At 36.3% G+C, this 13,078-nt stretch overlaps 1 protein-coding gene and 1 long non-coding RNA gene across 3 annotated transcripts in view; one reads left to right on the top strand and one right to left on the bottom strand.

Annotated features, from left to right (window-relative positions):
• The window catches only part of EPB41L4A (erythrocyte membrane protein band 4.1 like 4A), a 188,271-nt gene that overhangs the window by 64,420 nt on the left and 110,773 nt on the right, over positions 1–13,078 (bottom strand). The window contains exons 8-9 of the mRNA XM_021009510.2: positions 8,021–8,109; positions 7,263–7,326 (exon numbers count right to left, since the gene is read on the bottom strand). Of these exons, the coding sequence (XP_020865169.1) occupies positions 7,263–7,326; positions 8,021–8,109 (153 nt within the window). The remainder of the gene's footprint in view (positions 1–7,262; positions 7,327–8,020; positions 8,110–13,078) is intronic.
• Positions 1–13,078, top strand: part of LOC110223819 (uncharacterized) — a 41,095-nt gene that overhangs the window by 22,730 nt on the left and 5,287 nt on the right. The window contains exon 2 of one of the 2 annotated variants that reach the window (XR_002328798.2): positions 10,912–11,050. This is a non-coding gene — a long non-coding RNA (uncharacterized LOC110223819). Of the gene's footprint in view, positions 1–10,907; positions 11,051–13,078 lie in introns of both variants that reach the window. The other variant, XR_002328796.2, reaches the window with a different exon arrangement.

The raw sequence follows: 13,078 nt of genomic DNA, 5'->3' as shown, positions 1-13,078 counted from the left end.
GGTCCCCAACTCCAGTCTTTTAAGTGTGGTATTTAGCCTTTTAAATGTGTAGGTTCCAAAAGGAAAAGCACACTTTTGGAAACCTCTAGCATAGAAGAGCAGATCATGTCTCCTAGTACCTTTACTAAAGCATCTTCTATATAAGTAACTGTCACAGATCAGACCATAGCTATCTCTAATTCCAACAGATTCTCCTCTTAAATATTGCTTCTCTTTTCAGACCAAGGCCAATGTCTTGATTCCAGATTAGCAGGGTTCTCTGGCAAGAAGCCTTAGCTCCAGCAACTAAGTTGGGAAATGGTTGAATATTTTTTACTTAACCACCACCAAACAAATATTTATCTGGGCTAAGCATTCAAACCTGTCTACTTAGATTTAATTATTTCCCTTTCTATAGTCTATTTGATTTTATTGGTACTTGGCTTTAGTTGACTGCTAAGTTACACAGAACAATTTTGGGCCATTACATAATATGTCTTCTAGAAGAAAGAGATTAAAATTTTTCTGCAAATATTTCAAGGTCCAGTCACTGTCTTTCTAGACATATAATATAGCTGACTAGGGCTATGAATGGGTAACATCTTTCCTATGTCAAGTGCCAGGTGGATGGGAAGTAAGAAAAATGTATTTATGATATCCTCCACATAACAAAAGATCACCAGGGAGAGCAACTTTGCCCATATAAAACAAGGGCTCTAGAATCCTGAGGGCAGCAAATGTCCCTCAGTCTGAGGTTATGGGCCCATGAAGGGTATCTTCCCTTCCATCACTAGAAGTTCGCTCTTACATGGCTTGAAGACTTCTGTGTTGTGCAAATCTGGCATCCTGGATTCACATCAGTCAGTAAAAAGAAATCATTAAGGCAGAGCCAAGATGGTGGAGAAAAGGCAGGGGCTCACCTGAGCTATCCCCAAAGATCCTCCAAAATCTTTAATGCCTCAAAACAAATTCTGGAGCAGCAGAACCCACAAAATGAGAGGTTGGAACAATTTTCCTGTCCAAGATAGCTTTGAAGATCAGCAGGAAAGGTCTGTTGCCCCAAGGTGGGAGTGAAATAAAGTCCAGTGCAGGCCATGGCACCCAGCAAATCAACAGTAGGCCTTGGGGGCAATTGAACAGTGGAAGCAGTGGCAGTTTCTGGACATCCCAGCTCACAGATGGTAAGGGGGTCAAATAACTGGTCAGAAGATTACAGGGGTCCCTTTGCTGGCACTGGGCCTAAGACTCTGTTGTATTCCCCATACTTTGATCTGGTTCACAGTCCTGGGTCTGAGTTCTAGGGCAAGAAGGAGCACCAGAGCTTATAGCCACAGGGAAGCTGGGATTCTGGTCACAGTTCCAGGGTTAAAAAGAGTACTTGTGTTTGCTCACAGAACAGAGCACAGGCCAGGAGAGTAGTAAACACACCTCTCCCTAGATCATACCAGCTTGGCAGAACTGAAAACTTACAGGTCCCCAGAATCATCTCTGGAACCAGCTGAACAAAAAACCTGAGTGTGGGTCAGTGCTCCCTCCACTCCAGGAGCAGAGATCCACTTCAATATTAAATTAAAAGTCAAGAAATAGACTTGGAAAATGAGCAAAATACAAAACAAAACAAAAAAAAAACCCAAACCAAGCCTGGCCATAGAAAGTTACCATGATGACCGAGAGGATCAAAACACAAATTCAGAAGAAGGCAACAAAGTCAAAACTCCTATATCCAAAGCCTCCGAGAAAAATATGAATTGGTTTCTGGCTATAGAAGAGCTAAAAAAGGATTTTAAAAATCAAGAGAGGTAGAGGAAAAATTGGGAAGAGAAATGAGTGATGCAAGAAAATCATGAAAAAAGAGTAAATAGCTTGGTAAAGGAAACAAAAATTCCCTGAAGAGAAGAACTCCTTAAAAAGTAAAATTGGCCAAATGGAAAAGGAGGTACAAAAGCTCACTGAAGAAAATACTTCCTTAAAAAGTAGAATTGGGAAAGTGGAAGCTTTATGAGATAGCAAGCAACAATAAAACAAAATCAAAAGAATGAAAAAAAAAGAAGAAGAAAATGTGAAATATCTCATTGGAAGGACAACTGACCTAGAAAATCAATTGAAGAGAGATAATTTAAAAATTATTGGATTAATTGAGAGCCATAGTCAAAAAAGGAGCCTACACATCATCTTTCAAGAAATATTAAGGAAAACTGCCCTGATATTCTGGAACCAGAGGGTAAAATGGAAATTGAAAAAATCCAGTGATCACCTCCTGAAAGAGATACCAAAATGAAAACTCCCAGGAATATTATATCCAAATTCCAGAGCTTGTACATCAAGAAGAAAATATGGTAAGCAGACAAAAACAAACAATTCAAATATCTTAGAGCCACAGTTAGGATAAAACAAAATTTAGCAGTTTCTACATTAAAGGTTTGGAAGGCTTGGAATATGATTTTCCAGAGGACAAAAGAACTAGGATTACAAACACGAATCACCAACCCAGCAAAACTGAGTATAACCCTTCAGGACAAAAATACAGACATTCAATGAAATAGAGGACTTTCAAGCATTCCTGATGAAAATATCAGAGCTGAATAGAAAACTTGACTTTAAAATATAAGACTCAAGAGAAGGATAAAAAGGGAAATGGGAGAAAGAAATGAGGGATTCAATAAAGTTAAACTGTTTTCATTCCTAAATGGGAAGATGACACTTGTAATGTCTAAAATCTTTCTAATTATTTTTAGGGCAGTTAGAAGGAGTATACACTGACAGAGAGAATGAGCGTGAGTTAAATATGATTAGATGATCATCTAAAAAAATGAAAGTAAGAGGTAAGAAAGAGGAATGCACTGGGAGAAGGGGAAAGGGAGAGATAGAATGGGGTAAATTATCTGACAAAAAAAAGAGACACAAAAGAGGTTTTACTGTGGAGGGAAAGATGGGGGAAGCATTTGGCATCACTTGAACCTTACTCTCATCGGAAGTGGCTCAAAGAAGGAATAATATACATACTTAATTGGATATAGAAATCTATCTTGCCATACATGAAAGTAGGAAGCGAAGAGGATGAGGTGGGGTGAGGCTGATAAAAGGGAGGTCAGATTGGGGGTGGCAAAAATTAGAATAAAAACACTTTCGAAAATGGACAGTGTGAGAGAGAGAGTGAAAAGAATAAACAGGGAAAATAGGATAGAGGGAAATACAAAATTAGTAATCATAATTGCAAAAAAATATTTACAGCAAGTTTCTCTGATAAAGATCTTATTTCTCAAATATATAGAGAACTAAGCCAAATTTATAGAAATAAGAGCCTTTCTTCAGTTGAATAAATGGTGAAAGGATATGAACAGGCAGTTTTCAGATGAAATAATCTAAGCTATATACAGTCATATGAAAAAATGCTCTAAATCATTATTAAGTAAAGAAATGCAAATTAAAACAACTCTGAGCTACCACCCAACACCTATCAGATTGGCTAACGTGATAGAAAAGGAAAATGACAAATGCTGGAGGAGATGTGCAAAAATTGTGACACTAATACAACGTTGGTGAAGTTGTGTACTGATTCAAACCTTCTATGGGGAAAAATGGGAACTATACCCAAACAGCTCTAAAACCATGCATACCCTTTGATCCAGCAATAACACTTCCAGATCTGTATCCCAAAGAGATAAAAAAAACAATAAGGAAAAGACCCTTATGTACAAAAATAATTCTGAATGTTATGACCATCAATGGGGAATGGTTGAATAAGTTGTATATGATTGTGATGGAATACTATTGTGCTATAAGAAATGATGAGCAGGACGCTCAGAAAAACCTGGAAAGATTTACATGAATGATGCAAAATGAAATGAGCAGAACCAGGAGAACACTGCACACAGTAACAGCAATATAATATGATGATCAACTGTGAATGACTTAACTCTTCTCAGCAATACAATAATTTAAGACAATTCTGAAGGATTTATGATGAAAAATGCTATCCACCTCCAGAGAAAGAACTGATGAAGTCTGAATGCAGATCGAAGCATACTTTTTTTTTAATTATCTGTGTTTTCTTTAAAATATGACTAACATGGAAATACATTTTGTATTATAGCACTTATGTAACCTATATCAAATTGCTTGCCTTCTCAATGTGAGGGGAACTGGAGGGAAGGAGAAAACTTGGAATTCAAATTTAAGCCAGTGTTAAAAATTGTATTCTACATATAGTTGGGGAAAAATAAGATATTAACTTTTTTTAAAAAAAGAAAAAATTCATTAAGCAAGGTACTGTGCTATGTGTTGGGGATAGAAAAGCAAAAGACAATCCCTATTCTCAAGTAGCTCACAGTCATAACGGGAGAAACAATATGAAAATAACTATAATAAACTGGAAATAACCAACAGACAGAAGAAGCTAACCTCAAAGGGAATTATGAACAGTTTCTGGTAGGAGGTGAGACTCTAGCTGGGACTTGAAGGTAGCTGGGAGTCAGAGATGAAAGGCAGAATTCTAGGCACAGGAGACATGGCTTCTGGATACCTCTGTAGTACTATCACTGGAACTGAGGTGCAGTGATTAAAGTGCTGGGCATGGAGTTAGGGAGTTCAAATCCAGACTCAGATACTTACTAGTTGTATGAAATTAGGTAAATTATTTAATCTCTGCCTCAGTTTTCTAAACTGTGAAGTACCTAGCAGGGTAGTTGTGAGGATAAAATGAGATAATATTTGTAAAGTGCTTAAGCACATTATCTGGCACTAAAAATGCTTATTTCCTTCCACCTTCCCCCCCCCCGCAGAGTTCTTGGTCCAGAAAAGGCATGTTTTTCAAAAGAGGTTGTTTTTCTAATCCTACTTTCACAATCCATGCTGTTGACACCAGGACCCACTAAGGAAGTATGATCCATGAGTAAACCAGGCTCTGGGCATATATTTTAAAGATGTTCTCAGTTCTGGTAGCATATTATTGAGCACAGTTGTTCTAGGTTTTTTGCTTGGGTGTGCTACTTGGAGTGGACGTCAGTCTATCTTTTTAAAAAAATTATCATTATTTCTCCATTTCACAGCCTTAATTTAGAGACTGTGCCATATCACGGGAACTGTTTTTTCCCTTTTATGGGGATTGGATCCAGCATCTCTCAAAAGGCTGTTGATCAAAATGCTAGATACTCTCTTATATGGTTCTGTAATTAGAAAATTTATGATGATATGTAACCTTAGTCTTCACAACTTGTTTGTATGTTCACCGGTAGCAGAGATGGTTATGGTACAAAATTACAAACTCACTTCTCCTTCTTCAGCTTTAGAAAACTACTAGTACTTTCAATCTATAATAACTAGTCCCCCCCCCCCCATAGTATTATCAGATTGCAGAGGAGTCATTATTATGGAATATTCCTTGCTTTCCCTTTTAATGCTTGAGAATAATCTGTGTAGCATAGGCATTATCAATTGTTCTTTAAAATTGTGACATCATTGTCACGTAAATAAATCTGGCCCAGGAGATTTTTCTTTGGTAGTTCTTTTATAGCTAGTTCAATTTCTTTTTCTGAGATTGGATTATTTAAGATTTGTACTTGATGATCTGTTGCTTTGATATTCAATTTTTAAGGTGTACTCAGTTCTGCTAGCATATTATTGAGCATAGTCAAGTTTCATATATTTCTTTTAATTTCTTCTAGTTTTGTAGTGACTTCAAACTTCTTTTTTATTTTATTGATTTGATGTTTTTTTACCTTTTTATTCATAGTGTCTAACAGATTTTGTTGTCTTTACAAAGTAACAGTGATTGGTACAAGCATTCTGGAAAACAATTTGATATGAAGCAAATTAAGTGGCTCAAACATCCAGTTCTTTCTTTCACTTTCTACTGCTAGGCATATGTTTCAAGTAAGTGACAAACAAAACAAAAAACTCAATATGTATATCAAAAAATCTATAGCAGCAGTTTTTGTACTACTAGACAAAATGGAAACAATGTGATTCCAGTTGATCGGAGATGGACTAAACAAACAAGTTGTGGTACATGAATGAAATGAAGTATTAGTGTGCTGTAGGAAAGGAAGCATGATGAATACAAAGAAGCATAGAAAGACTTACATAAACTGATACAAAGTGAAATAAGCAGAGCTAAGAAAACAATATGCAACATGATTACATCCATGAATATAGAAAAAAACCCATAAAACAATCAAAGAGGAATGTTGTGAATTTGTAAAGATCAGGATTGATTTTAATGAAGAGAAATGAGAAGATAAGCTGATCCTTGGTAGAGTTATATGGGGAGAGGAGATTCATGTGCATAGAACATTGCATACATCAGAATTTGATGATGTTTTCTTTGCTTTTAAAAATATCTGTTACATGGAATAGTTTTCTGAGATGAGAATAAATGGTATTAAGTCATCAATTAGGAAAAGGGAAAATATACATTGATTGCTTCTAAATATCCTCTTCATACTTGTAGCATAATATATACCCACATATATGAATGGCAATGCTTATTTGTTGCAATGAACATTTCAACAGAAAATAAATTGTCAAGTTTATTTTCTTAGAATTTGTATTGTATTAAACATCAATAAAAAACAAATACATATGGATAGATCTTCACACCGTGTTTTTCTTCATCTATCTCATAAATACAGATTACTGCAACAGCACTTCAAGGGAGCAGTATTTTCAGTTGATGATTAAAGGAAGCTCTCACACCCCTACATTCTTTTGCCCAGTTTCCTTAAAACTACCTGCCTGTCAAGGCATGAAACTTTAAGACTCTGGCAAACAAGGTGTCCATTACAAGAACAGTCTAGAAAGGCTTCACTAGGAGTAAGAGCAAATACCAAGCATTTTCCCACTATAACCATATGTGCTTTTTTATATTTCTAAAATTTCCCACTTAGACCTCAAAATATCAAATATGACATTTCTTTTATGCTAATTACTATACTTTGGAGTAAAATTAGTCCTCCTTTGTATTCTACATATATCTATGTCCTGATATCCAATATTCCCAAATCAAGAGCAAATTATCACACTACAGATAATTAATCTGTAGTCTGCTCTATTATAGGAAGGGGTTTTTTTTCCTTGCTAGAATGAGAAAAATTATTTTCTGTTATAATTTCCCATACACTCTGCACTATTCCTGTTTCTCTGCTTAAAGAAAAAGCTGACAATGTCTATACATTTTTCTCTCCCTTCCCACAGCTAAAGTAAAAGCAGCTTCATTTCACAGTGCATTTTAAACTGGATCCCAGCAGACTCCCCTCCCCACTCCCTGGTATTAGTCATAAACTTACATCTTTTCCCAGCACTCTGAGTTCAAACTGTGTCTCTTTAAAGTGAACTTTTGTAATTCGTGGCCTAAAGAAAGCAGAGGGTTTTTTTTAGTTTAGTGTTTTTTTTTAAAGAACTAAAGTTACAGAAGTTTAGAGAAGTATACAAAGACTAAAACTTGATGAAGCTTGCAACAAATGCATGGGGGATCCTGTGTTTCTTTTGTTGGGTGGGTTCAGGCTGTCAAGCCCCTAGACCCCTGATTCTATCCTTCATTCTTTATGTTTTCCCTTCTAGGGATGATGTTCCTGAGATTCTCCACTAAGTGGGTTGTATAAGAACACCCCCCTCAGCAGCTTGAAACTTATAAGGGCTCTGAAACTCTGTTCCATAAACAGCAGCAGGCATAATGCAGATGCTACAGATTTTCCATTCTGTTTCATCCTATAACCAGTTCAGATATATAGCTTCTGGGTGGTGCTGTGGCTCAGATGTGGATTTTGGAAGGTCCAGGCCAGGAAGCCCTAAACAAAAGTACTTTCAAGGGTATTCTTGCCAGAAAGCTGTTTGTTCTCTGTGCAGGAAAAAGGAAATTTTTTAAATGAACCTTTTGGTTTAGAAAGTATTAGAAAATAAAATGTGCCTATCTCTACTTGTCAATTTGCTTATAAGGACATTTATCAGCTACTGTCTGGACCTGCTTATTTTCTAGTATTCCTTTCAGAGATAGATATGTAGCAGATAGACATTATTATAGATTAGATTATAAAGTCATACATACCAGAAATATTTCCCTACTAGTTTCTTATTCTTGTAGACAACCACACCCACAGGAGTTAAACCTAAGAAATATTCAGACTTGCCTTCTCCCTGAAAAAAAAAAGTTATTCATTTACTACTATGCAGTTCTCTGTTGTTTTGAAAGAGCCACTCAAGTGTTCTAAGGATTAGTATACAATAAAACTCACAGCACCAGATAATCTTTAATTCAGAAGGAAAACTTCAGAACCTATAAAAAGCATAGTAACAAACTTCTAAACTTTAATCATATTTGCTATTTCATTATAAGAAAACTAGATATATAATCTGACAAGTTTCCATATTGTCTAAATCTAGCTTCCTCATCCAACTTTATCAGACAATTGTGAAGCCTAGTGTTTCAACCAAATCGTCTCCCTACATATATTTAAACATAAATACATGCAACTCATAGCTTCTGAATAGCCACAGCCATTAGACAGTTCTAATCAGTCTCTCTTCTACTTACTTAATGACCAGCCATGATCAATCAACAAGTATTTATTAAGCAACTGTGCCAGGCACTGTGCTAAGTACTGGGGATAAAAATATAATGAATGAAATGACTGCTACTTGCAAGGAACTTACATCCTAATGGAGGAGTTGGTTAAGTAGGTGGGTAACATGGTGAAATCTACAATTATGGAAAACTTTAGCAGCAGTGTGTAGAATGGACCAGAGTGGGGTAAAACTTTGAGGTGGGAAGACCATTTAGGAAGTTGTTGCAATAAAGGAAAGATGAAGACTGTGTGAGTAGATGAAGGAAGCTGGTGAAAGAGACGCACTTTTATACACTAGGGAAAGGAGAAGAGAGTGAAGAAAGATGTTCAGGATTTTGGAGATGAAGAGAAGAGCAACAGAGGTATCAATGTTGAATGGCTTCAATGTTCTCAGTAGAGGTAATATCATTATCTGAGAGAGAGGCAGAAGGGGAAGATTTAGGAGGCTTGAGAACAGTATAGAGAAGGAACAGCATAGAAAAGGAAAACCTTTTGTGGGGAGTGACAGGAAATCTGTTAGGACACAGAGGGCCCAGTATAGGTTATCGGGGAATTGTGAGTTGTTGGCATGCTAGGGTGCAGAAGATCCCAAGTTCCATACAAATAGCCCATTTTTCTTAGTTCATGGAAATAATCACCTCTAGGTTCCCCCACCCAGCCTAGGAATCTACAGAAGGACTCCCTGGAGTCCCATGGAAATCCTGGGATAGACAAGCCTAGGCAGGTCAAGAGTCAAACCCAGAGAAAGGAATACAAGAAGCCACACCTGGAGCATTCAAGGCAGTCCCTGTGCTACCACTCTGAGATCTGTACTTCTTAAGCCTAGAAGACTAGCTACAGGGGAGTTATTTTGGGGTATTCTGGGCTGTCCCATAAGGGGATCCCTGCCCAAGCCTCACTTAAATCATGGCTGGCTGACTCAGCTTGGCTTAGGAGGGAGCAGCCTGGGGGTGTTCTGTGTGGGTTCATTTCAACATTCCAGAAAACAGAGTCTGAAGCTGACTCACTCCCAAGTCCCCAACCCAGACCTATCCTAGCAGAAACAGCAGCTTCGGGATATTGGGGTTGTAGGAAAGAATAGTGTTCAAGCCAAGCTATGAGAGAAAGAACCTGAGCAAAATCTAGCCCAAGCAATTCCTGAAGCCTGTGGTTGGATCCTAGTATGGGAGTAATCCTTAAGTTCATTAGGAGAGGAGAAGAACCCCAGGCAGAGCCTACAGCAGGGAGAAATCTATGACAAGAGGGAATTCCTAGCCAAAGTCAGAAGCCACAGCATCTCCGCAGTTCCTTGAAGGAGGGATCTAGCATAGGTCATTATTCTAAGAACCAGGCAGGCCCCACCACGCCTTGTGTCTTGATCCAAACACAGACACTTTTCCAACTCTCCATGTTTCCCTCCTCCACTCCCCTCATCATGAGTAATGAAGGAAGCCTCCAATCAACATGAAGAAGTACCTTGGGGAGACTCTCAGGAGACAAGTCCTGAAGAAGAAAATAACCCTACAACAAGCCTTAGAAGGATTAAAATGACCTCGCCACAAAGATGACAGAAGTATCTCAAGGAACACAAACAGAATGGAAAAACAAAGGAGGGAAAAACAGCAAGGAAAATCAATGGCTTAGAACAGGCCATGGGAAGACACATTCAAAAACTCAATGCCCTGAAAATTAGAATGAGCAGAGCAGAAAATAGTGACAAAGCAATAAATACCAAAACAAAACAAAAATTAATGGACTGTCTGAAAATTACAATTTGAAAAAAAAGTCTTGATACCATATTTCAGGAAGTCATTAATGGAAATTGCCCAGGACTCTTAGAATTAGAGGGCAGAGTGAAAATTGAAAGAATCTACTGGTCATCTCCTGAAAGAAGTCCCAAAATGAAAACACCAAGGAACATCATAGGCAAATTCTAGAGATTCCAGGTCAAAGAAAAAAAATATATTAGAAGTAGCCCAAAAGAAGTTCAAATGCCAAGTACTTAAAGTAAAAATTACAAAAGACTTAGCAACTGCCACTATAATAAGAGTTAAATCTTAGAATATGATTCAAAAAGATGAGAGATAAAGGTTTACAACCAAGGATAAAACTATTTGGCAAAACTAAGTATCATTGTATATAAAGAATGTACTTTTTTTTTTTGCTGAGGCAGTTGGGGTTAAGTGACTTGTCCTGAATCACACAGCTAGTGTTATGTGTCTGAGGCTGGTTTTGAACCCAGGTCCTCCTTACTCCAGTGCCAGTGCTCTATCCACTGTGCCACCTAGCTGCCCCAAGAATATACTTTTTTTAAAAAAACTTATTTTTAGTTTTCAACATTCACTTCTGTAAGCTTTTGAGTTTTACATTTTCTCCCCTTTCCTCCCCAAGACAGCATGCAATCTGATATAGGCTCTACATATAAGAATGCACTTTTCATGGAATGGAGAATTTCAAAGTATTCCTGATGAAAAGGTCAAAACTGAGTAGACATTTGGAAATGGAAGTGGAACCACCAAGAGAAACATAGAAAGGTAATTATATTTGTTGGTATATGGGGTATCTAAGGTCTTTATGGTCAATAAAAAACTGGGTATATGAGGATGAATTCTATGCCTGTTAACAGGAGGATAAAAAACAAATATCTTCACAGAACCTTCATATTTTAAGGGTCGTAGAGAAAAGTTAAAATGATAGAGAAGGCTTGTAGGTGGTTTTCTTCTGTTTTAATTGTCTTAGGAGAAGTCACATATAAAAGAGGAGAGGGGATTATAATGACAGAAATCACTACTGAATAATAGAGCTGAATAAGATGAAACATATATTGCAAATGAATCAGATAAATGAAGATCAAATACAATTACACACACACACACACACACACACACATGCAGATCTCAGTACAGAAATGTAGTAAATTAAAAAGGAAAATAGGAAGAGACAAGGATGAGGATGGGTAGCAAAGATTCTAAGAAGGAGGGCAGGGTAGGTAAGGGAATAACTATAAACAAAATAATATCAGATGTTGAAGGGAGAAATATGAAGGAGGGATTACAAGGAAGAAAGAAAGAAAGTAAATACCTGGGATCAGGAACAAGTTAAGGAGAAGAGTTATAAAAAAGGGTAAACAGACTAATCCACCTATAAGATCACAAGTATCAGAAAAAGTTGTCTTTTCTATTACTTTCTTATTTGTAAAAAGAGAAGTAGAAGTAAAGAGAGGGAAAAGTTCAAGAGGACAGAATTATGGAAATAAACACTTAACAATTGTACTGGTGAATGTGAATGGTATGAACTCACCCATAAAATAAGAGGAGAGTAGAATGGATTAGAAAGCAGAATCCAACAATAGGTTGTTTACAAGAAACACTGGAAACAAAGATTCACACAGAGTTAAAATGAGAAGCTGGAGTAAAATCTATTATGCTTCAGCTGAATTTTAAAAAGCAAAGGTAGCAATCATGATTTTCAGATAAGGCTATAGTAAATATATGCAAGATAAAAAGAAATAAGGGGGAAAGTACATTATGCTTAAAAACACCATTGATAAAAAGATAATTAATATATATGTAACTAATAATAGAGCATCTAAGTATGTCAAGGAAAAGTTAATAAAATTATGAAAAATTGATAATAAAACCATAATATTGTATCCCTTAATGTAGCAACTAAAAGGAAGAAATAAAAGATCTGAAAAGAACTTTTAAAAAAATCAGAGATGATAGATTTCTGTGATTCTGAATTGGAATATAAAGGAATTTACATATTCTCAGGTATACATCTCACTTTTAACAAATCTTTTTTTTTTTTACTTTTGGTGAGGCAGTTGGGGTTAAGTGACTTGCCCAGGGTCACACAGCTAGTAAGTGTCATGTGTCTGAGGCCAGAGTTGAACTCAAGTCCTCCTGACTCCAAGGCCGGAGCTCTATCCACTGCACCACCTAGCTGCTCACTTTAAAAAAAAAATTGACCACAAAGACCTTGCCCTCCGCCAAAAGCAGAAAAGCAGAAATAGCAAATGCATCATTTACAATGCAATAAAAATCATATTCAGTAAAATGTCCTTAAAGAAAAAAATAATTATTTGGAGACTAAGTAACATAATTCTAAAAAACTGGTGGGTCAAAGAACAAGTAATAGAAACAAAAGGAGATCTGACCAAAGAAAGTGACAATAATGATAAAACATCACAAAAGTTATAGGATGCATCTAAAACATTCCTTAGTGAATTTTAAATCTATAAATACTTTCATTAATGAAAAAGAGAAAAAAACAAATCAGTTATTTATGTATGCAATAAAAAAATACCTGAATAACAAATGAAAGGTCCAGAAGAGAATAACAAAGGAAAAAATTAGCTAACTTGATTTTTTTTAAAAGAGAGGAAAACCAAGCTATTGATATAAAAAATTATAAAGGAGAACCTACAACAAAGAAACTCTCTTTACAAAGTTTATGATATAAAACTGATAACTTAGAAGAAATAAATGAATAGTTATAAAATAGAAAATACCAGATTAACCAAAGAAGAAATTGACCCAAATGGGAAAAAAAATTCCAGC

This window comes from Phascolarctos cinereus, unplaced genomic scaffold (genome assembly GCF_003287225.1).
Source record: "Phascolarctos cinereus isolate Bilbo 61053 unplaced genomic scaffold, phaCin_HiC Scaffold_4;HRSCAF=312, whole genome shotgun sequence".
NCBI lineage: Eukaryota > Metazoa > Chordata > Mammalia > Diprotodontia > Phascolarctidae > Phascolarctos > Phascolarctos cinereus.
The sequence above is the reverse complement of the archived record's forward strand: the minus strand, read 5'-3'. Positions and strand labels throughout refer to the sequence as shown.